Source organism: Geotrypetes seraphini, chromosome 1 (genome assembly GCF_902459505.1).
Source record: "Geotrypetes seraphini chromosome 1, aGeoSer1.1, whole genome shotgun sequence".
NCBI classification, from domain to species: domain Eukaryota; kingdom Metazoa; phylum Chordata; class Amphibia; order Gymnophiona; family Dermophiidae; genus Geotrypetes; species Geotrypetes seraphini.
In genome coordinates, this window is record NC_047084.1 from 470,358,656 (window position 1) to 470,384,180 (window position 25,525).

Here is a 25,525-nt window from a genome sequence, read left to right on the forward strand (position 1 = left end):
TTAACAGGTGGGAGTGGACTTCCCTCCTGCCATATTTGCTACTGGGGGGGGGAGTTCACCTGGTAGGAGACAGTGGGCATCCCTCCTACCATTTTTGCTGCCATGAATTACTGAGGCAGGAGGGAGTGGGCATCCTTCCTGTCTCTTGCGGGGTGGCTGTCATCGTCGGAAGATTTGGGGATCCACGGTTGTCATCGGGGGAAGGGTGATGGCTGTAGCCAGGAGGAGGGCCGGCATGACTTTTTTTAATGGAGGAGATATTGTGCATGGGTAACACGCACAACATTTATGTTCATTTTTAAAAAAAAAAAGTTTCTTGCCCTCAAAGCTGAGTGACAGGAGGCTGCTTCGGAGCTTCCCCTGCCTTTCAGCTGTTTAGCCATAGATTAATATTTTGCCAGTCATATCACATTATTTCTCTCTTTTTTTGCTGCTTTTTGTTGACTACCATTTTGGATTCTGTAGACTGCCTGCCCTGTTGTTTTCTAGGACCCTTTTTAAGGATTAGGTCCTGGCTGCAGGCCCTGGGGCAGCCCGTTGCACATCACAGCAGCAGCACTAGAGGTACAAATTGGGAGAGAATGCCACCTGGTCTGGTAATCTGCTAAAAACTGGCAAAAATGTCTGGTTTTCTCTTTGCCAGTCAGGCCGAGGTCAGTTGTGCTGGATGGGCCTGGGAGACAAGTGGATGGGCACAAGCCCAACCAGGCCCACTTGTGTCTACACCTCTGGGCTAAGTTTAACAGGTAAATCAGACTGTATAAATAGCAGTCCTATCTTTGCCCACTATTAGATTTGTTTAGCCATTTAAGTTGGAGCTGGCCAAAAACCCCAGATATTCAAAATGCTAATTGCCAGAAATGGCTTGGCATTGAATATCCAGCTTGAGTGCTAGTGTTTGGGGTGGACAGCACACTGCCCAGCACCGGTTGAAAATCACCTGATAAGTGCCTAAATATAAATGCCCCTTGATAGAATTATCCTAAGTATAACAAAATGGTGAATTTCCTCTTCCTCTATTCGTAAATTCATGCATCTCTGGGGACTGCTGGTGAAAATACATGGTAAAGTGTTGCATATGTATGTGTGTGCATACATACAGGATGACAGACTGATAGATGGGTAAGGCGCTATCACTTGGGCAAAACATGTCTAATAAGCTTGGTTATGAAGGGATTTACATGTAGGCATTATGATTTACGATTTACAAAGGGGTGCTGAAAAGTTCTCAGCCCAATCAAGAAGATAATGACGTGGATATGGTTCAATCAATGATCTGATACAATGCTAAAAAATAGAATTTTGTTTCTGCAAATTGTCACTTACTCTTCACATTCCGCCTTTGAAGCTTCTTGAAAAACCTTGTTTCTGGCCAGCGATCTACCGTATCCACATGTTTCACTTGTTTATATTCTATTTCGTCCCTATATCCAGCCTGCTGAAATCTGTACAGGCTTTCTATCTCATCAGACCATTGCTTTGCCCGACTTATAGATTTTGGTTTGACATCAGGGGCTTAATGAAATACGATCACAGTAGCAAAATAACACTCAGAATTTAGGAAGTTGGTTGGTTGGGCTGAGAACTTTTCAGCACCCCTTTGTATTCCTTTTTTAATAAATGAAAGTACATGAACACTGACACTCTTTAAAGTCCTCTTTTGTTTACTGAAGACGGCGTGTTAAAAATCATGAAAGTCAAGATCTATGCTGTGACAATAATTGCTAGAACATTCAGTCACAGAGGACTGCTTGGCATTCCATTAAAATGTTTCAACTGATTACCTACTTTTGCCATCATCACTTTGTATGCATAAAATCTTTTTCCTTTTCCTTTCCCAAGGGCGCCTTCAAATTTTTCAACAAAAAGCTGGGCATCCCTGAAAGAAAGGATAGAAAATAGTTTGATGCTTTTGCTTTCACTGCTTGTTTTAAGAGATCTCGTTGCTGCAAAAACACTGAAGAAAAGCCATAACAATCAGTGGGAGTAAGATTCGGCTGGAGGTCAAAATGGAGAAATCAGATGAAAGTACACTTCTCCCTCCGTATCCGCGGTTTCTGTATCTGCAGATTCGCTTATTTGCGATTTTTTGGCCGCTGACTCTGCCCCCTCAAAATTACATCATCATTAAAGTACTTTTTCCTTTTACTGCACCGTACTGAACCGATAAAAAAGTTTATTGCTTTACCATTAACTCTGAAAAATCGCTGCTTATAAACTTTCTCCCACAAATTCTCTGCTTTCATGCTTCCAGTGTGCACTGAGAAAAACGCTAGGAATCGTGGTGAGCAGGAACCTCTGGAGGCTTATCGCCTTCCTGCCGCTTCTTCCTGCTCAGGCAGAACCGAGCTCAGAAAGGTGCGTCCCCCTTCTCCTCTTCCACCATGGTGCAGTTACTAGGCATCATTTGCATGTCCGGAGCGTTAGAGTTTCCCAGGGAATCACTTGTTGCGAGTCTTTCTCAAGCTACTGTGCAATTGGGAAATCTGAAATGGAGTGCCTGCTTCAGATACCGGCAGAAGCTTTTCCCTCTGTCCCGGGTCGGAGAGGTTTCCTGCTAGAAGGAGCTTTTCCTTGCTCGGGTACTCTTCTGCTTGTTGCTTTCTTGGTCGGGGTCGAGGACTGACTGGTGATTGGAGCTCAGTTTGAGAAAAACAGTAATAGTGGCTTGTTTCAAAAAACTGCGAATAACATTTGAAAAGTTATTCACGGTTTCATTACAACAACGAGAGCTTTTTCTAAAAACTGCAAATGACTTTTTTAAAAAGTTATTTGCGGTTTTCCCATATTCGCGCCTAGTTGTGCCCGCATCCCCCGTGAATATGGAGGGAGAAGTGTAGAATCATACAGACTAGAAGAAAGGGGTCTGGTCTAGGCTGAAGTCAGAGCCAGATGACCAGTTCCGGAACACAGTATTCGAGGTGCGGCCGTACCATAGAGCAAATAAGGACATTATAACATTTTCATCTTTGTTTTCCATTCCATTCCTGATAATTCCTAACATTCTATTTGCTTTCTTAGCCACTGCTGCACATTGAGCTGAAGGTTTCAATATATTCTCAACAATGACACCTAGGTCCTTTTCCTGGGTAGTGACTCCTATCTTAGAACCCAGCATCACGTAGCTATAGTTTGGATTCCTCTTTGCCATATGCATGATGTCCAGTCTTCCAATTTCACAAGGTCCTCTTGCAAGTTTTCACAATCTTCTTGCGATGCAACAACTTTGAACAACTTTGTGTCATCAGCAAATTTAATTATCTTACTAGTTATTGCCATCTCTAGATCATTGATAAATATGTTAAAAAGCAGTGGTGCCAGCACAGACCCCCGGGGAACCCCACTATTTACCTTTCTCCATTGAGAATATTGATCATTTAAACTTACTCTGTGTTTTCTGTCTTTTAACCAGGGAATAGGCTTAGTGGATAAGGGCAGGTTATTCACCCTCTCCAAGGTAGGGAGAACGAGAGGGCACTCTCTAAAGTTGAAAAGAGATAGATTTCATACAAATGTAAGGAAGTTTTTCACCCAGAGAGTGGTAGAAAACTGGAACGCTCTTCCGGAGTCTGTCATAGGGGAAAACACCCTCCAGGGATTCAAGACAAAGTTAGACAAGTTCCTGCTGAACAAAAACGTATGCTGATAGGGCTAGTCTCAGTTAGTACACTGGTCTTTGACCAGAGGGTTGCCGTGTGAGCGGACTGCTGGGCACGATGGACCACTGGTCTGACCCAGCAGTGGCAATTCTTATGTTCTTATGTTCATAACTAGTCTTTAAGCCCGTTACATTAACGGGTGCTAGAATATATGCCTGTCTGTCTTTCTTTATTTATGTCTCTCTCCCTGCTTCCTGTCTCTCTCCCTCCTGCTATTTTTCTCTCTCTCTCCCTGGCACCCTTTGGTCTGTTTGTCTTTTTTTCTGTCTGTCTCTCCTGGTCCCCTGTCTGTCTTTATTTTCTGTCTGTCTCTTTCCCTGGCCTCCTTTGTCTGTCTGTATTTCTTTCTGTCCCCTCCCCCCCCCCACACACACTTTCCTTTGCAGAAGCAGCAGTGATATTTCCCTTCCCCTCCAGATCCCTGTGAAGTAGTAGCAGCATTTTCCTCCACCCCCCATTCCCTTCTCTCCCCCCCCACTTTCCTTTGCAGAAGCAGCATGTGATATTTCCCTTCCCCTCCACATCCCTGTGAAGTAGTAGCAGCATTTTTCCCCACCCCCATTCCCTTCTCTCACCCCCCCCCACTTTCCTTTGCAGAAGCAGCAGTGATATTTCCCTTCCCCTCCACATCCCTGTGAAGTAGTAGCAGCATTTTTTCCCCCCCCCCCATTCCCTTCTCTCCCCCCCCCCCCACTTTCCTTTGCAGAAGCAGCAGTGATATTTCCCTTCCCCTCCAGGTCCCTGTGAAGTAGTAGCAGCATTTTCCCCCACCCCCCCATTCCCTTCTCTCTCCCTCCTCCCCCCCACTTTCCTTTGCCGAAGCAGCAGTGATATTTCCCTTCCCCTCCAGGTCCCTGCTGAAGCAATTCCCTTCTCTTACCTGAGCTATCCTGCTCCGTTCGGCCCCTCTCTGCGATCTGGGCCTGCTTTGTTCGGCCCCTCCCCCTTCCCTTCCCGCGGGGCTGGCCTGCTGCGGCAGAAGGTTTTTATTTTAAAGCTTTAAAAGTGCCGGCGGAGGCTCCTCTAAGCTGCTGATCCTCCTGTGAAGAGCAGCCTGCGATGGTGGCCGCTTTAGCGAACCTCGCAGGCCGCTCTCCAGCCTCGGTAGCACATTCCCTCTGACGCACGGGATCACGTCAGAGGGAACGTGCTACCGAGTTGGAGAGCGGCCTGTGAGTTCGCTAAAGGCCGGCCACCATCGCAGGCTGCTCTTTACAGGAGGGATCAGCAGCGGTGGTGGCGAGTGAGGGCCGAGTTGTGTTCCCATGCCAAGGACGCGGGCAGGGAGAGAGAGCTTGCCTGGCTTCCAGGGTGAGTGAGGGCGGGAGGAGGGGAGTGGCCAGAATGTTCCCTGCCGCTGGATTGGCTGCCACGGATCAGAAATCACGGCGGCAGGGATCACGAAATTTCAAGTGCGCATGAGCACTCTAAGGGTTTTATTATATAGGATAGGACATTACCTCCTAACCCATGACTTTAATTTCCTCTGAAGTCTTTCATGAGGTACTTTGTCAAATGCCTTTTGAAAATCCAAATACACAATATCAGCCGGTTCACCTTGTCCACATGTTCATTCACCCCTTCAAAGAAATTGCAGAAGATTGGTGAGGCAAGATTTCCCTTGACTAAAACCATGTTGGCTTTCTCTCATTAATCCATGCACACAGGTACATATTTGTATCACTGCCATGGTGCAGCCACACCTTGAATACTGTGCAATTTTGGTAACCGCATCTGAAAAAAAGATATACGGCCTCTTTTACAAAGTCGCGCTAGTGGCTGCACTGCGCTAACGGCCCCGAAGCCCATAGAGATTTAAAGGGCTTCGGGGCTGTTGCCACGCAACAACCGCTAGCGCAGCTTTGTAAAAGAGGCCGAATAGTGAATTAGAAAAATGCACAGAAGGGATGACAAAAATTATAAAATGAATGGGACAATGTCCCTATGAGGAAAGGCTAAAGTGGCCAGGGCTCTTCAGCTTGGAGAAGAGATAGTTCAGGGAGATATGAATATGATAGAGGTCTATAAAATACTAAGTTGAGTGGAAAGAATAGATGTGAATCATTTTGTGTACTTTTTCAAAAATATTAGGGCTAGGAGGTATGCAATGAAGCTACTAAGTAGTAGATTTAAAACAAACCAGAGAAAAACACTTCTTCATTCAACGTTTAATTAAACTCTGGATTCACTGCTGGAGAATATGGTGAAAGCACTTAATCTTAGCAGGATTTTAAAAGTTTTAGATAATTTCCGAAAACAAAGGTCCATTAGTCATTATTAAGATGGACTTGGGGAAAATCCACTGCTTATTACTAAGACTAGCTGATTACCCGGCGTTGCCCGGATCTTTATTTATCCCAATCATCTGTCATTTTCAATAATTTTTACATGTCACCTCCTTCTCACCCCCACAGTATTTTTCCAAGATAGTAAGTCATATGTATACTAAGTTTGGTTGAAATCTCTCCATGCGTTTCAGAATTATGTTGGAACATCATCTCAGTGAGGCCTAACACTATGGGTTAGAACAGGGTGCCCAACTGGTCGATAGAGATCGACCAGTAGATTCGCAAATGGCAACGAGAGATGACACGTTTTCCTGCCTCCCGAGCCAGGCCAAGTGTGTACAACGCCAGACCCACAAAGCCGTCACCTCCGACGTCAATTCTGACTGAAGTTCTGGGCCAGCCAAACGCTTGCCTGGCTGGCCTGGAACTTCCTCTCCGATGTCAGATTTGACATCAGAGGTGAATGCTTATGGGCCAGCACTTGTATGTGCCAGGCCTGGCTTGGGGAAGCAAGGAGAAATCGGTGTGTGGTGGCTTGGGGGGGGGGGGGGCAGGAGAGAAAAAAGAATTGTGGAAGTGAGAGAAATTGGCCGATGGCTTGATAAAGGGGGCAGACGGGAGAGAGAAAGAAAGACAAGCAGGCAGTGGGAGAGAGAAAGAAAGAGAAATAAAGAGGGGGGCAGGAGGAGAGAGAAAGAAGATACAGGCAGGCAAGGGGGGAGAGAAAGAAAGGCAGGGGGGAGAAAGAAAGACAGAAATAAAGAGGTGGCAGGGGGGAGAGAGAAAGAAAGAGACAAAAAGAATAAAAAAAAGGGGGGGGGGAAGAAGGAAAGAAAGGCAGAAAGAAAGAAATATTGGATTTACAGTCAGAAGAAGGAAGTGCAACCAGAGACTCATGAAATCATCAGACAAAAAGGGTAGGGAAAAAATGATTTTATTTTCAATTTAGTGATCAAAATATGTCCGTTTTGAGGAATTTATATCTGCTCTATGACCCCCTTTTACTAAACCGCGATAGTGGTTTTTTAGCACAGGGAAGCCTATGGGTGTTGGGAGCTGCGAGGGGAATTCAGCCCAGCTCCCTGCGCTAAAAACCACTATCGAGATTTAGTAAAAGGGGAGGGGGTATATTTGTCTATTTTTGTATAGTTGTTATGAGGTGACATTGCATATAAGAACATAAGAATTGCCTACTGCTGGATCAGGACCAGTGGTCCATCGTGCCCAGCAGTCCGCTCACGCAGCGGCCCTTTGGTCAAAGACCAGTGCTCTAAATGAGTCCAGCCTCAGCTGCGTTACGTTCCGGTTTAGCAGGAACGTGTCCAACTTTGTCTTGAATCCCTGGAGGGTGTTTTTCCCTATAACAGACTCTGGAAGAGCGTTCAGTTTTATACCACTCTCTGGGTGAAAAAGAACCTCCTTACATTTGTACGGAATCTATCCCCTTTTAACTTTAGAGAGTGCCCTGTCGTTATCCCTACTTTGGAGATGGTGAACAACCTGTCTTTATCTACTAAGTCTATTCCCTTCAGTATTTTGAATGTTTCGATCATGTCCCCTCTCAGTCTAGGAGAAGAGGCCCAGATTTTCCATTCTCTCACTGTACGGCAACTCCTCCAGCCCCTTAACCATTTTAGTTGCTCTCCCTTTCGAGTAGTACTGTGTCCTTCTTCATGTACGGCGACCAGTGCTGGATGCAGTACTCCAGGTGAGAGCACACCATGGCCCGGTACAGCGGCATGATAACCTCCGATCTGTTTGTGATCCCCTTCTTAATCATTCCTAGTATTCTGTTCGCCCTTTTCATCGCCACTGCACATTGCGCAGCGGCTTCATTCGACTTGTCGTATCAGAACCTCCCAAGTCTCTTTCCTGGGAGGTCTCTCCAAGTACCGCCCCAGACATCCTGTATTCGTACATGAGATTTTTGTTACCGACATGCATCACTTTAAACTTATCCAAGTTGAACATCATTTGCCATGTCGCTGCCCATTTCTCGAGCTTGATTATGTCACGTTGCAGATCTTCGCAATCCCCCTGTGTCTTCACTACTCTGAATAACTTTGTGTCTTCCGTAAATTTAATCACCTCGTACCAATGTCCAGATCGTTTATAAAGATGTTGAAGAGCACGGGTCCATGCACTGAGCCATGCGGCACCCCACTGGTGATGCTCTTCCAGTCCGAGTATTGTCCATTTACACCCACTCTCTGTTTCCTATCCTCCAGCCAGTTTTTAATCCATGTGAGTATTATACCCTCGATTCTATGGCTTGCAATTTTCCAAAGTAGTCGCTCATGCGGAACCTTGTCAAATGCCTTCTGAAAATCCAGATATACAATGTCGACCGGGTCACCCTTGTCTATCTGCCTGTTTACTCCCTCAAAGAAGTGCAATAAGTTCATCAAACAGGATATGCCTTTGCTGTAGCCATGCTGGCTGGTCCTCATCAGATCGTGTCCATCAAGGTGATCAATGATGCCTATACCATCTTTCCCGGTATTGAGCTCAGACTCACTGGTCTGTAGTTTCCCGGATCTCCCCTCGAACCTTTCTTGAAGATCAGCGTAACATTCACCACCTTCCGGTCTTCCGGAATCTTTCCCAATTTGATCGACAGATTGGCTATTAGTTGAAGCAGTTCAGCTATAGTGCTTTTCAGTTCCTTGATGACCCTCGGATGGATGCCATCCAGTCCCAGGATTTATCGTTCTTAAGCCTATCAATCTGCCTGCATACCTCTTCTAGACTGACAATTCAACCCTGTCAGTTTCCCGTCTTCGTTTCCACCATATAGTCTGATGTTGTGTATATCCTCTTTGGTAAATACAGATGCAAAAAATGTGTTCAGTTTATCGGCGATGACTTTGTCCTCCTTTAGTGCTCCCTTTATTTCATGGTCATCCAACAGTCCCACCGCTTCCTTCACGGGTTGTTTCTCCTTGATATAAATGTAAATCGCATTGGATTTGGATTTTGCGATCGAATCAAACATATTAAATAAACTTGAAACTTGAACAGCTTGAAGTTTTTTGCCTCCTTGGTTATTTTTTCCTCATAATCTCTTTTGGCCCCTTTTACCGCCTTATTGCACCTGCGTTGATGTTGTTTGTGCTGATTCCAGTTTTCATCCATTTTTGTGCTTTGTGTTTTTGTGCTTGTGTTTTTTTTAAATTTTATTGTTGGTAGATCATTTGACTTGGTCATTTTAAAAGTAGCTCGCAAGCCAAAAAAGTGTGGGCACCCGTGATTTCGAAAGTAATATCTGTATTTTTTGATAATTTTTACACGTCTCCCCCTTCCCATCTCACAGTATTTTTCCCAGATAGTAAGTGATATGTATACCAAGTTTGGTTGAAATCTCCCCATGCATTTCAGAGTTATGCTGGAACATACTGTACATGCACACACACATACATACTGTACATACACACACACATATAGATACATCCGATTTTATATATATAGATAAGCAGCATACAATCTGTTTTACTCCTTGGGATCTCGCCAGGAATAGGCAGCGGAACGTTTTTGTTTGGGGGGCCCAAAAGCTCTGCCCTAGACCATCCAAACTCCGCCCCTGACTTTACTCCCTTAATAATAATACTAATTGTAATACAATTTCTTCTATCCATTTTTCATATACATACAATATAATCTTATTAATTCATAATGGTAACCATGAAATTAAAAACCACAAAGCACACTGTATGCAGAGAAAATGTTAATTATCATTTATATTCGGGGGGTTTCAAAGATGTTAAGGCAGATGACTTTAAAATATGCAATGTCACCTCAGTAACAACTATAGAAAAATGGACAAATATAGTGCAAAATATAGACAGCAGATATAAATTCTCAAAACTGACATATTTTGATCACTAAATTGAAAGTAAAATCATTTTTCCTACCTTTGTTTTCTGCTGATTTCATGAGTCTCTGGTTGCACTTCCTTCTGACTGTGCATCCAGTGTTCCCGCTAAGCTGCGCTGGCGTGCGCTCGCGCACAAAATATTAGGTCGCAGCGCACAAGTTTCTCGTCACAGCGCAGGACCGGCAAGATTGACTCATTTGAACTTCTGCAAGATCAGCATCGGAAGCGTGCGCTGGGCCGGAGAGATCTTGGGGAGCCTCCGACAGTGGCTTTCTCCCCTCTCTGCAGCTCTCCTTTACTTCCCAGCGCAGCGATTCACGAAGGCAGCCTCGGGGCTTTTGCTGAGTCGCGGCTGCCTCTGATGATGCAACTTCCTCTTTCCTCAGAGGCGGCGCGACACAACAAAGGACCCGAGGCTGCCTTCGTGAATCGCTGCGCTGGGAAGTAAGAAGAGCTGCTGGGAGGGGAGAAAACCACTATCAGTCTGGGAAGCTGCTGGGCAGGGGAAAAAAGGGACAGCTGCTACTGGAAAGGGAGAAGGAGAGATGCTTCTGGGAGGGGAGGAGGGAAAGGAATCTGGGAAGCTGCTGGGCCAGGAAAAAAAAGGACAGCTGCTACTGGAGAGGGAGAAGGAGAAGGAGAGATGCATCTGGGAGGGGAGGAGGGAAAGGAATCTGGGAAGCTGCTGGGCTAGGAAAAAAAGGGACAGCTGCTACTGGAGAGGGAGAAGGAGACGGAGAGATGCTTCTGGGAGGGGAGGAGGGAAAGGAATCTGGGAAGCTGCTGGGCAAGGAAAAAAAAGGGACAGCTGCTACTGGAGAGGGAGACGGAGAGATGCTGCTGGGAGGGGAGGAAGGGAAGAGAGTTACTGCTGGACAGGAGGCTGGGAGAAAGAAAGAAAGGGGGCAGGCAGGGAAACAGAAGGAAAGAAGAGAAACAGAAAAAAAGAAAGAAAGGTCAGGGAGAGAGGAAGAAAAAGTTGGGGGAGGGAATGAGGTGTGGAGGAGAGAAAGCATACAGGCTGATAGAAGGGAAGAAAGATTGGATGCACAGTCAGAAGAAGAAAGTGCAACCAGAAATCACCAGACAAGGTAGGAAAAATGATTTTATTTTAAATTTAGCAAAGTGGAGGCAGTATTACCACAGTTTTCAAAGGAATTTGCCCAAATAACTTAATAGTTAACTGGGTAAATTCCCAGAGATGAAAACTTCCCTTCACTTACTATGCACAGTTCTGAATTTATATCTGCTGTCTATATTTTACAATATGGTCCCCTTTTACTAAACCGCAATAGTGGTTTTTAGCGCAGGGAGCCTATGAGCGTCAAGAGCAGTGCTGGGCATTCAGCGCAGCTCCCTGCGCTAAAAACTGCTATTGTGGTTTAATAAAAAGGATGGAGGGTATATTTGTCTATTTTTGTATGCTATAAAAACCAAATACAGAGAGAGACTGAGAGCTGTTGACGAAGAGCTACGTGTGTGTCTTTCTTCCATTCCAGCCAGAATATCAGCTTTGTGTTCAGCCAAACAGGCCCAGGTTTCGCACTGAATAAAGTATTTTATAATTTTTATAATTTTTATTTCATAATAAAGTAATTATAAAATACTTTCTTTGTGTTTATTTGATTCCTATTCAAGAGAATTACTTTATATATAGTCAATATAGGCAGAGAGTTAAATTTTTTAACATTTTCTAATGGTGGTGTGCCTCGTGATTTTTTTCATGAAACAAGTGTGCCTTTGCCCAAAAAAGGTTGAAAAACACTGGTCTAGAAATTGAAAGCATCAAACGTATTGTCTTCTGGACTGTTTTTAATTTACAGTTTACACATATGGATGTAACAGACATAACTACATTTGTTGTAAAACATTTATTAAAATATCATTTCATCCCTACAATTTCTGTGTTCTTAAAAATATTATTTAACGTTATTTAATTTAGCGTGTAGGCCTAAAATTCCTTTGAATACCTCGTCCTCATGTATCAGCAACTTTGACAACATATTTATTTGGCTCATAACTTGCTGGCGCCCGATATTTTTAGCTCACAGTGAAAAAAGTTTGCTCACAACACCCGCCCGCTTAGAGGGAACACTGCTTACCACTACCTTTGTTCCAGGTCTCCCCCTCTCTCCCTCCTCTGTTATGATCTTCCATCTCTCTGTTCTTCCTCAGGGTCTCTCCCCCTCTGTGTGCACCTCTCATAGTCCAGCATCTACCTCCTATCTTTCCCCTTTGGTGCAGGCCTTTTTCTCTCTCTGTCTTTCTTCTGCTTACAACCCCCCTGGTCTTTCTCTCCTCTCTCTTTCTCCTTCCTTCCTCCTTCCCTCCTTCCTATGTCCCCCTCACTGCCTTCCAGCCTTTGTCCCCTCCTGAAGCCAGCCTGACTGTCTCCCTCCCGCACCGGAGCCTGGCCTACCCACCTTCCCACAAATCCACCACAGAAGCCAGTCTGCATCCCTCTCCCTGCCGCATCGAAGCTTGGTCTACCCGCAACCGATTCTTCCTTCCCCCGGTCCGCCACCAAAGCAAATCTGCTTCCCTCCCTCCTTGCCATGCCGAAGCCTGGTTTACCCACTGCCGATTCTTCTTTCCTCCTCATGGTCCGCCGCCACTCGCCGCCCGCTGCTGCAGCAAATCCAACAAGAGAAGAGCCATGCGCGTGCATCAGCACCGGCCCACAAGCCTTCACCCAACATCAATTCTGACGTCGGAGAGAGGCTTGTGGGCTGGCGCCGTGCATTGGCTGCATGCACCTGGCCCTTCTCTTCCTGAAGTTATGGCAGCAAGCGGTAGTGGGCAGGAGCAGCAGCAGCGGAGGACAGTGGTCAGCCCGCGTACCTCCTGACCTACAGGATAGACAATTTTTAGGGAGACCATGGCCCCTGTGGGCCCCCCCCCCCATTTCAACACCTATGTAGCCAGATACTTGTGACCTGTGTTGGCCACTGTTGGAAACAGGATTCGGGGCTTGATGGATCTTCAATCTGTTCTTGTAATATCAACTCTTATGTTCTTATATGCACACATATGTGCACACATAATCACATATATGCTGCTATTCTACTGGTTTACACAGATCTAGGGGTTGATTCTTCAAATGACATCCAAATTGTAAGCGGAGGTAGACATCCTACCGCCATCTCACCAGCCAATCAGGATGCATGGTTGTTTTTTTTTAATGTCCATGCTGCGGATGCCTACAATATAGGCATCTGACTCGCACCCACAGAGGCATCTAGGCACACCTACTGGTGCCCAAGGCTGGCATGGGTATGGTTTCCACTAGAAGTGGCCTTGGGCATCTGTAAGCGTCCCTATGCGTCTTCATAGGCACAAGACAGATGCTTTAAATGTAAGCCTATAAAATCCTGGCCTACATTTAAGGCGCCTGTTAGGGAAAAAAAAGATGTGAATCTCTAAAGGATGCAGTTGCATGATTGACATATGATCGATGGTTGCATCTTAGGCGGCTGTCGAGTTTGGCAGCCTTTAGAGAATCAGGCCCTAGTGCCTGCATGTAGGATCCTTCTTTTATGCACCAAAAATATTCATTTAATTACCTCCAAAACCCCTTATGTTCAGAAATCTGTTTGGTTTTCTAGCCAATAGAAAATGATTAAAAAAGAAAAAAACATTAAGCCATCAAGAGAGAAAATCGTCTAGCCACACCAGAATGTAGAAGTGTCAAAAGCAACACAGCAAGACAAGCCGAAGCTTTGTAATCACTTTGTATCATGTGTTACAGGCACATTACATACAGTATATTGAAAGTAAGGCTCAACTGATCTCTTCCTGTACCTGCAAAAGTCTTGAAAATTCAGAGAAACCCTATTAATCTAATTGCCAGTACAATAAGTGAATGCATATTTGAGGAAGTAAAGGACGCAATATGTTAATTATTTATCAGAAGGGTAAAGTAGCAGATAGCACATTCTCAACAATGCTTTCATCAGCTTGGCTTCACAAGGTACAGAGTGAACTGCAACACTTGAGGCTTCTGATGAATTCAGTGCACATGGATTATTTACACTTTTGCTAAGAGCAGGGCAACGTTTTGGATACTGGAATCCCATTAAAGATATCCTCACATTTAAACAGCTCACAGTTTCCTTTGCAGTATAATTTTTCATAAGATGGAACCATGTAGCATCAAACAGGACGAGTGAGGTGATTAAATTTGTCGACGATACACAGTTATTCAAAGTAGCGAGGACACAGAAGGATTGCGAAGACCTACAACAAGACATAAACACACTCGAGGAATGGGCCATGAAATGGCAAATGAGGTTCAACGTGGATAAGTGCAAGGTGATGCATGTCGGTAACAAAAATCGTATGCACGAATGCAGGATGTCCGGTGCTGTACTTGGAGAGAGCCCCCAGGAGAGAGACTTGGGAGTACTTGTACACAAGTCAATGAAACCATATGTGCAATGCGTGGCGGTGGTGGCGAAAAGGGCATGGAGTATGCTAGGAATGATTAAGAAGGGGATCACAAACAGATCTGAAAAGGTTATCAAGCTGTTGTACCGGGCCATGGTACGCCCCCACCTGGAATACTGCGTCCAACACTAGTCGCCGTACATGAAGAAGGACTCAAAAGGGGCCAGAGAAGAGTGACAAAAATGGTTAAGGGGCTGGAGGAGTTTCCATACAATGAGATACTAGAGATACTGGGCTTCTTCTCCCTAGAAAAGAGGAGACAGAGGGGACATGATCGAAACATTCAGGATATTGAAGGGAATAGACTTAGTAGAGAAAGAGATTGTTCACCCTCTCCGAGGTGAAGAGAACCAGAGGGCACTCGCTAAAGTTAAAAGGGAATAATTCCGTATGAATGTAAGGAAATTTTTCTTCACCCAGAGAGTGGTAGAAATCTGGAACGCTCTTCTGGAGGCTGTTATAGGGGAAAGCACTCTTCACCTCTATATTGCTCCATGGTGCAACCTCACCTTGAGTATTGTGCTCAGCTGTATTCGCTGTAACTCAAAGAAATAGCGGAATTAGAAAAGGTTCAAAGAGCGACCAAAATGATAAAGAGAAAAGACTAAAGAAGTTAGGGCTCATCAGATGGGAAAGATATGATTGAGGTCTACAAAATCCTGAGTAGTGTAGGATATTTCAACGAACGCAGCTTTAAAGTTCACTCAAAGGAGGAAACCTCACCGCCAGTCACTCAAACGTACGGCGTCTCACAGGGTTACATTCTTTCTCCCTTGCTATTCAATATCTTCATGTCCCCTCTCCTCACTCTAGCACAGTCAATTGGTTTCACAATCTTCGCTTACGCTGACGATATTCAATTACTCCACCCCGTTGATACTTCAAATATCTCAGAAATTCAAGAAATTAACAATAAACTAGACAAGATAAGTGACTGGCTTCACACTAATAAACTCGCTCTTAACCTCGATAAATCATGTGGTCTACTCTTTCCAACCAAAAACAATGAAACAATAATAGGAAAGATATTCATTAAATCCTACCCCGTAAAAATAGAAACAAAAATAAAATTACTTGGGGTAATCATAGATAAAGACCTAACATTTCATGACCAAATTAGCTCAGTGGTAAAAACTTGTTTTTACAAGCTTTGACTCATACGTTCCCTTACATTTATTCTAGACATGGAAGCAATCACGACCCTTATTCACTCCTTAGTTATCTCTCATCTTGACTATTGCAATTCTCTTTATAATGGAATTACTCAAAAAGAATTGTGACGTCTACCTAATTCAGAACACGGCAATAAAACTTATATACAAATTAGGGAAATACGATCATGTCACCCCTCTTCTGAAAGAAGCTCACTGGCTTCCCATCACACATCGCATTACCTACAAAACTATCTTGTTGGTCTTTAAAATTAAACTTTCCCATCAACCTTCTTTCCTCGATAAGTTCCTTATTCCCTCGCACCCCTCATTAACTCTCAGATCAGCTGACCAGAACTTACTCTCCATCCCTTCTATAAAGGAATTTTTCTATACTAGGAAATTAAATTTTTCAGTGGTAGCCCCAACCTTATGGAATGCTCTACCATCTCATCTCCGTCATGAAAAATCAATCGATAAATTTAAGACTAACCTAAAAACGTTTTTATTCCAAGACGCATTCAATCACTCTTGAATATCTCTTTTTAAATCAACCAACAGCTTTCAAGAAGCGATCCTATCCCTAATGTTTTTTCCCTTTCTTTCCAACTCCTTTCAACCCCCTTTTTCTTTTTTTTTTTTCTTCTTCTTATCTCTAACAATGTAACTTTACCCCACTCCTCCCTTTTAATCATCACTTTCAAGTTCGTCTTGTCAATGTCTTCAATGTTCACTTCCCTTTCTCTCCATAGACATTACTTTTAAGTACCATTTTTATCTCTATTTTAGCATTTTATTGTAAACCGGCTAGATACTCGATTGATCGGTCGGTATATTAAAAATCAATAAACTTGAAACTTGATATGGATGTTTACATGGAAATACCTTTAAAAACAAAAAAATGGAAATATTTTTACTCAAAGTATAGTTAAGCTCTGGAACTCAGTTGCTGGAAAATGTAGTAACAGTGGTTAGCATAGCTGAGTTTAGGAAAGGTTTGGACAAGTTTCCTGAAGAAAATCGTCCATAGTCTGCTCTTGAGTGCAGACATGGGGAAGTCCACTGCTTGCCCTAGGGATTCGTAGTAATGGAACTTTGCTACCATGGGTTTCTGCCAGGTATTGGTGACATGGATTGGCCACTTTGGAATCAGGGATACTGGGCTAGATTGGATCATTGGTCTGACTCAGTATGGCTATTCTTATTGTTCTTTGATATTATTTATAATGCACGAGTAAATCTGCTGGTTGTTTGGTTGTTGGGAGGGGGGGTTCACACCAAAAATTTGCCTAAATTTTGCTTGGAATACTGTTTCTTGGTCGTTTGCTCCAATGGCCCATAGATCTATCTTTTAAAAAAGTTTCACTGTAAATTTAAGACCAGGGTAAAAACATAGGTTAATATTCTTTTCCTGGTCTCTGACATTCTCCAGCAGTTGGAACAAACAGCTCTTCCTCATCCTTCCTCCAATGTCTCTGCCACCCTTCATCCCAACCCCCAGTGGATTCAGCATCTGTACTTCCCTGCTGCTCATCCTCTGGGATCCTGCAGCAAATAATCTATATCCCCTGACAATGCTTCCCCTAGGGTCCACAAATCTCTACCTCTTCCTTCCTTCCCTGTCTTCTTCCCATGTCCAGCATCTTTCCCTTCCTCCCTTCCACCACTGTGTCAAACAAGTCTCATACCCTTCTTCCCATTGTTCAACTTCTCTCATATACCTCCCTCCCCCTCCCAACATAACATTCCTTCAAACTCTTTCCTTCCTGCCTCTTGCTCTGCATACTCTCTACCTTCCCTCCTTCCCCCTCCCAATGGTTCAGCACTTCACCCACTCTCAATCAGCACCACCCTCCCACTGCTGCGGTCCAGGCATCTCATTTTTTCTTGATTGGTGCCCTGTTCCCCCTTTTATCCTCAGGTTGTGATCATAAATTTGCTGAAAGTGAAATGGCACCACTGCCCACCACCAGCACTGGGGCCAACTCTTTGACAGGTCTTGCCTCTGCAGAAACAGGACATAGTCCAGAGAGGGTGGGATGTAGTAGAAAGAGGGCACTGGAATCGGTGATGGGCAGTGTGCAATTTGCTGCCCACAACTTCATGAACACAAGGTGTGGTAAACAGAGGAAGGGGACTGGGATGATTGAGAGATGCTGAGATTCTGGACTAGAATGGGGATAGGAGCGGCGGAGTGGGGGGGTAAGATATCAGACTGTGGGGGGCTGGTTGAGAGAAATTGAGATGCCAGACTGCAGGGGATGGAAAAGTACTGCCTCTGAAAAGATGTGCCTGAGCCATTCGCCACAGCTGGCCTAATTATAGGGTTGACCCTGTAACACATTGTTTTCAATGCTTGTGGCTCTGAAGGACCCTTAACAAAATGTCCTAGCGTACCAGTTGGGAATATCTGCTTGAGACATTAAGCTTCTTGGAGTTATACCGGTGCATAGGACTGTAGATTTTCTTACTTTATATACAGTAATGCATGTGCAATATGCCTGTTAGAAATAAAATTGTGAAGCAATATATCAGAATAGTATAGTATTATTATAAAGAAAACCTCATACTTAAGAACTTCTAGTTTCCGTTTCATCATCCATGGTTTATTTTTTTATTGTCACAATCAGTTTCTTTTTCTCCTCCACAGCTTCCTTTCAGCTTGTCCAGCTCCTCCTCGGTAATGGCTCTTCTTCGGATTCAGAGTCAGACCTTCAAGGCATTAAAAAAAAAAAAAAATATTGCAGTGGAGTTAATTCATGCCCTACCTACTGTCACAGAGAAGTCCCAGTGACCATCAATGAAGACCTAAAGAAGCCAGATGCTGATAAAGTGCAGCTAAGCTAGCTCATGTTCCTATTTAAACATAAGCCCATTGCACAGCCCAGGTTAGTGCAGAGACAAAAGGCACAGCCAAAAAGTACTTTAGAGTCTGAATCTAAACAATCTGGTACCTATTTATCTTTTCCTAGCTCTTGGTCCAGTAACCGAAAAATTCTGCTAGGCTAAGAATAGGGAATGCAGAGGCTACTGTTAAATAATATTAATAATAATAATTTATTTTCTTATATACTGCTGATACTAGTATCAGAAGTTCTGGGAGGTTCACAACAGTAAACTGAACATTTCAGTTAGTAATACAATTTTGAAAAAACAGCTATCATAACTACTACATCTTTAAATACATAATCAGATAAAAATGCATTTAAAATATAAAACATAGTAAAAAGTACATTTGAAATGCGGAACCTAAAAAGAACACATCTTAAAGTTCTCAACAATCTTGTTTATTGAATAGATATGTTTTTCAATAATTTCTTAAAAATAGGCTAAGAATTGACTTGAACAGTCAACGGAATCATCCAGGAGTTCATCTTCCCCGCCTGATATTCCAATGTCCTGTCCTTAGGAAGAAAACTGGTTTAGACCAGCACATAGCACTCAGGAAGATACAGCCAGTTAGAAAAAAAGCATAAACCCGAGACTGACTTTAACTTCCCTACTGCAGGGAGGGGAAAGGCAGAAGAAACACACAGCAGCAGCAATGAGCAGCAGAGCTGGAGGAGACCTGAAAGCAACTCACGTAGGGTTTGGAGAACCAATTCAGCTCAAGCAAGGGAGCAAAACAAACAGCATTTTAAGGAGGGAGATGAATTCAGGGACTATAGTGAAAGCCCAGCAGATTATTTTCCCAATGAAAGTATGATGGAAGTGGACACTGTTTAATATTTGCTGTTATCCTGTTGCTCTACTGTTGTTGTTTCACTTCTTATTACTTTTACCGGATTGCTTACTATGTAAATGACTCATCCTGTAGCTTGATTTCTGTGTGTGTTACTGTGCTGGCTGCTTTACCAATAAAAAATATATTAAAAAAATGAAGGCTAAAAGTTTACTGTTTTAAAAGGATAACTTTAAAGCTGTGCTATTTTCCTGATCTACTGAAGGCAGAGTTAAAGAAGCTGAAAAGACTCAAAAGGAATTGTTTGGGAATAAACTAGCAATGTGAAGACTACTACTAAGACCGTAGTTCACTAACAAAATATAGAGAAGCAGTGCAATTTAACAAAGGTCCAAGCCCTAAGCCACTGTGTTTTGGGGAAAGAGCAAGGCCTGATTGATAACTTCATTGAGGATAAGAAATGTATGCTATGCCAAGCCTGCTGCAGTGATTATAAGCAATGCAGAGTACACTGAAATGAAAGAGCGTGAATGGGATATTTTGGGTAGGATCATTATAGCTGATCAATAAGGGTGGTTGATCCCATGCCATTAAGTTTGGCTCCTTGGAAAATTCAATGGTAATTTTCAGGTGCTAACTGCAAAGCATAAAAGCAGTGTTTAGATGTAATGAAGAAATTAATATGTTTTGCCTTGGATGACGTGTTCTGGCCTAGAGCAGCTGCTGTAGGCTAGGCCAAAGCCTACCTGAGGGCAGGAATGTGATTGAAAAGAGAAAAGGAAGAATATTTTTTTGTTTGTTTGTTTGCTGTTTGAATTCAGACTAGGGATTCTCAGAACGCTACTCTGATTAGAAAATATCAGCGTAGCAGCACTCGTCACAGATCTCACCCGGTATATATCACAACTACTTCTAATACTTGTTTTTATATTAGGTAAGTTAGATAATTTAAATAAATAATTCAATATATAAATTTCATAATACTGTGTTTCTTATTCCTTCTTATCCATTCCTCAGTTGTAAAATACAATTCATCTTTGCCACTTATTCATTTTGTTTGTTTTTTCCTTATTTCATTCTTAATATTTTCTTTCAATTCATTTATTTCATTCTTGAACTTAGCTTAGTTGTGTTGTTGCACTGCTCCCACCAACGCGTTTCGATTCTTCTTCAGGACAGGGCTAGTGCCACAACAACATTTTGAGCTCAATAGCTCTGCTTATCCAGCGACCATTAAACATTCTAAAAACTACTTTCTTGCAAACTTGAATTCAGACTAAGCATGAGGCTATGAACTGACCTAAAGCTAACTGGCCTAGAATTCTATAGGAGAGAAGATCCTGTGATTTTGATTTGGTGTGATGTTTTGGTGAACTGCTTATAAGGAAAAGATAAAATGTAATAAAACATGTTAGTTCACAAACGTTTGGAACTGCTCAGTTTGTATTCAGTACCTAGTTTACTACCAACTTCAAAATTACGCAGTTGCAAGTATGACTCAAGCATCAAAACTACGCCCAGCCACACTACACAGTCACATGAGAGGGAGAGAGGCATATGAGAAACCAGACTAATGTAATTTCCAAAATATATCAGCTTTCATGTAAACAGGACACTAGCATACTCACTTTACAATTATACTGCATCACTTAAACACCGTCATACAAAGGGGTACCAGGCTAAAAATCAGGTTTTAGCTAGATATATATATCCCTTTAAAAATATACCCACGCTCAAAGAATTCCTATGAACGTCAGAGCAGCGTTTGAGTATTTAGCACCCTGGATCGTGGTAGAAACCTCTACCATGGCATAGTAAAAGCGGGTTTTAATTAGTTAAATTGGCAAGATTAAAATTACAAGTGGCATTGGAGGCATTCTTGAGTCTCCTAGGTGCTAAGCTCAGATTTAGGGCTCCTTTTACAAAGGTGTGCTAGGGCCTTAACATGCGCAATAGAGCACGTTAAATTCCTGAGCACGCTAGCCACTATCGCCTCCTTTTTAGGAGGCGGTAGATTTTTGGCTACCATGTGCTATAGCATGCGGTAATTTTGTATGTGCGCTAAAAACCCTAGCGTACCTTCGTAAAAGGAGCCCTTAATGCATCAATATTTAGGAATTTTTAAAAAAAATATATTTTTGCAGGTCCTTTGTTGTTAAGTCGGGTTATTTTACCAAATGTTGGATTATTTTAGCACAGGGTGTTACTACTGTTTGTCCAGTTTCTCTCTTCTTTCTATGTTTTCGTTTTCCTGGTTTGGATTTGTGGTTTGATTAATTACATCAGTGCAAATTGAACTTTTCCTGGTTGTCATCAGTGATACCGTTGGAGCTCTAACATTATTTGGTTGGCATGCCTTAACATAGTAAATTGACAGCCCATCCAATCTGCCCAACAGTCACACACTTTATTAATTCATGATTATATTGTCTTTCTTTGTCATTTTTGGGACATAGACAATAGAAATCCACCTAGTACTATTCTTAGGTTCCAACTACTGGAGCTGCTGTCAAAGCCCACTACAGCCTATCCAAACTATCTTTTCATCTGCAGGACACAGACTGTAAAAGTCTGTCTAGTATCAGCATATAAATATTAACAACAGGGCTAATCCCTGTGTATATTGTCACAACCCCAGCCTTAAGGCTAGGCTTGTGCCAGGTCAAGCTCCTCCAACTCCAAGCCTTACCCTGAAAAGGGCTAACCAGAGTGATAGGCTAAGCTCAGACAAACAGATAGGGTCTGAGTTCCCATTGAACCACCAGATTACAGAACCCTGGGAGGGGAAGATTGAGAGGGAGAACAGCCTGGAGCAGCAGGAGATGCCTTACAAAAAAGAACAGCCTAAGAGGCAGGCTCACAGCTCAGCTAAGGCACAACTGCTGGGCCCAATTAAGGCTAATCAGAAAGCTCAGCAGAAGCAACAGGTTGGCCCTCCCCCTTACAGGTTAGGGCGTGTCCAGCTCAGGGCTTTAGAGGCTCAGCTGAGGAGAAACAATTCAGTCTGCCCTGGGTCAGCCCAGGAAGGAGGCTCGAGGGACTGGGCTCCTGAATCATCTCAGAATCAGGACATTGAGATGGCAGATGTTACCACTATCCCTGAGACCAACCAGCCAGCCAGGACACCATAGAACTCATGGATACTTCCCTGGAACCAGAAGAAAGCTACATGGATCAAAGCTAAGTTGGATTTCTTTGCAGTTTTTGTTTGCTTTTGAATTTGGTTTTCTTTTGGGGCTGTCTGGAAGCACAAGGCCAGTGCAAGCAGCATGAGCAGTGCTAGGTTCACGGCTGCAGGTGTGCCTTATTGCCTGAGTCAGGGAAGAAAGTGTTTTTTTTTCTTGTTTGAACATTTGCAATTTTGTTTTTTCTCCCTGTTTGGAGGTGACTTTGTGGCTGCCCGGGAGAAAGGGGTAGTAGTGGGGAGAATCCACGTAAGATCCTCAGGGTGGGATTGTGAGGCCAATTTTTGGCAAGCTTTAAATAAGTGGATTCAACTACTCCCCTCCCCCACCAGCTGTTTGTTAAGTTGGCTGGGGAAGGCCTGTTAAAGACCAGGCCTAGGCAGCACATGCCAACAGTGTTTAAAAACCATTGGGAATAACCAGTATAAAGGCTGGGTGTTCCGGTAGCCGTATTTTGCCCTTTTTGACTGTGAGACTGACAGGGCAAGGCTACAATTGAAGCATTTTGGACTTACCTGCAAGCAAGGTGTGGACGGTATTTTTGTAAGCCCAAGTTTTATGTTTGTTTGAGTGCAAAGACTTTATTAACTCAAAACTGTAGCTGTTTTGCTACCGGAGAAATAAAGTTGGACTCAAGGTCTTTTGAAACGCTTTATTGTTCCTGACATTTGTTTTCTTTATACAATTAAGAACCAGCAGGACCTTCAACTTCCTTTGAAGGCACGTTATGGACGGTGTTTGCTGAGCCCTGGTCGGGAGCCAGTTGCAAAACCCAGCACCGGAAGGTTCACAATATGTAGTATGGTATAATTAATTAACACATACTCTGGCTAATATCTAGGTTTGGGCATTTACACCAGCAATAGGGTTGGTGTTAGTTATTGTGTCTTAAAAATACACATGTTTTCTGCCACTGGCACTAGTGTTCTACAAAGAAAAGTTGGATGAATGTCCTTATCTTGCTTGTTAATTTTTTTGGGGGGGTTTAAGATGCAAACATTGAATATTTTGTTTTCCCTTCAAGTCTATTTTTTTGATGTATTATATTGTGAGGGAGACTATAGGACACTACCACTCCTCCTCTCTCACAATGTCATAACCACCTTAACATAGGTATCTCTTCCTTAAGGGGAAGTGACATGGGCTGGAGTCAGGGAAGCAGCTACCAGGAAGTATATGAGTAGGGCTACTGGATTTAAAACCGGACAAACCCGGATGCATTGCCCCACCTTTCTCTGCCTCCAGCCCTGCCCCATTTTGCCTCCAGTCACGCCCTGTTCGGCCTCCAGTCCCACCCCAAATAAAGCCTCATCTCTTTTTTCTGACCTCCAGACTGCAGATGCATGTGACATCATCTGCACATGCTTGTTGAAGGCTCTCCAGATGTGGCCGGAGCTCAGGACTTTCCAAAAGTCCATCTGGGAAACTGGACAGTTCTCTAAAAATAGGACATGTCCGGGTTTTCCCGGATGTCTGGTAACCCTATATGAGAGACAGGGCTAGAGATAGGTTAAGGAGGCCCAGGAGAGTAGGAGGAAGAAGTGGCCTCAGCATACTCCTTGACTGCCTCTTCCAGACATTCTGCTTGGCTGAGGTAAGCCAACATCTTAGGCTAACTACATGTAAGCCCTGTTCTAAGGTCTGGCTAGGACCAGACCTCACTACTTAATTTGAGGAAGACTTTTTGAAGTCTGTGGTTGGGGCATGGTGGTACCAGCTCCAGACCCATCTTGGGACCTTTGTTTATTGAACCAGGAGACTGTTCCTTGTATGCTTGGCCTTGTGAAGTAACAGGACTCATGATTTTTGAGTTAATAAAGAGTTTCCTTTACCTTTGGCGCTTGTGTCTGACTGTGTCCAGGCTCAATCTCAAACCTTACTCATGATGTTACATGTGGTGTAAGAAGTGGGATTATGTTCAACCCACCAGAAGAAGTGAACCCCCACAAACTTCAGGAACTGAGCCTGGGCCTTTAATATCCTGCCATACTTTGAGGATAAGGGAATTAGCTCCAAGAAAGAGACCTGAATCAGTACAATTTATGCCAGACAGGCAGGAATTTTTTTTTTCTTATACTAGTTCTGCCAGTAAAACATGGAAAAAAAAATCCAGATCATGATGGAGGGACTGCAGCAGCATCGATTTATTCAGACACAGCAGCAGCAGTAGAAGAAGCAGCAGCAGTTTATGCAGGTGTGCTTGAAACAGAAGCAGCAACATGGACTACATATCTGAGAAACCTATTAACTGGTGGCAGCCAAATTGCCTTCCAAAGCACCAACCCTGACAGCCAAGCTAACTATAAAAATGTTAAGGAAGCAATCTTGGATGGGTTGGGCATACCCAAGAATCTTATAGACAAAGGTTTTGGAAAAGTATCCTCCAAATGAAAGATAGCCCTCAAAGTTTTTTTCCACAGACCAAAGTGGAAGTGGTTGTAACCAGAGAAAAAGTCTGGGGTGGAGATAGTAAGTGTGGGTCCTCTGGAAAAGTTCCTGTAGGAACTGCCCCAGTTGATGAGAAAGTGATGAGGTAACTCCCCAAGCTAACACTAGAAACTGCCCTGGAAACGGCTGAAATATTTTACCAAGCCCAACCAGTTACTGAACCAGGGAGAGAGAAGAGGCCAGGGGGAGTCCCTGAAAGCAGGAAGAGATGACCAGGGTTGAGCACCTCAGAGAAAGAATATAGCCATCAAGCTGGGACGGTCAGAACAATGGAGGCCTGAGTCACCTAGGACACCCCGGCCCCTGTGGAACCAGGGATAAGACCCAAACTCCCTTATCGGAACCAAGGGACATTTGGCAAGAGACTGCTTGGGGATAAGTGAAGATGGCTGCGAATATGGTGGAACCACATAACTGCAATATTATGGAGGTCCCTCAACCTGGAGGCAGAAATTACCTGATAGAAGTGGAACTGAATGGGAACCTCTACCAGGTGCTGATAGACTCTGGCAATGTCAAGACTCTTGTATGTAGAGAGACCATTACCTGACTACAAGTAAATTATGAGCCATCCATGGTGCTATCGTGTGTGCATTGAGATCACAGGCAGTATCCTACAGCACAGTTGTCCCTCTAGACTCCAGTTGGGCAAGCCCAGGTAGAATCAGCAATCCTGCTGTGGCTTCCCTACACAGTTGTCTTGGTCAGGAACTTCCCAAAGTTTGAAGCTATCTGGGCACAGTTAACTGCTGATCCTCAGAGAAAGGAGGAAGAACCTTTCTCCAAGGTCTT

General features: G+C 43.6%; 1 protein-coding gene across 1 annotated transcript in view; it reads right to left on the minus strand.

The window, feature by feature from the left end:
- TMC1 (transmembrane channel like 1) overlaps positions 1 to 25,525 on the minus strand; it is a 119,416-nt gene that overhangs the window by 88,069 nt on the left and 5,822 nt on the right. Inside the window, exon 3 of the mRNA XM_033962517.1 lies at positions 1,789 to 1,879. Within this exon, the coding sequence (XP_033818408.1) occupies positions 1,789 to 1,879 (91 nt within the window). The remainder of the gene's footprint in view (positions 1 to 1,788; positions 1,880 to 25,525) is intronic.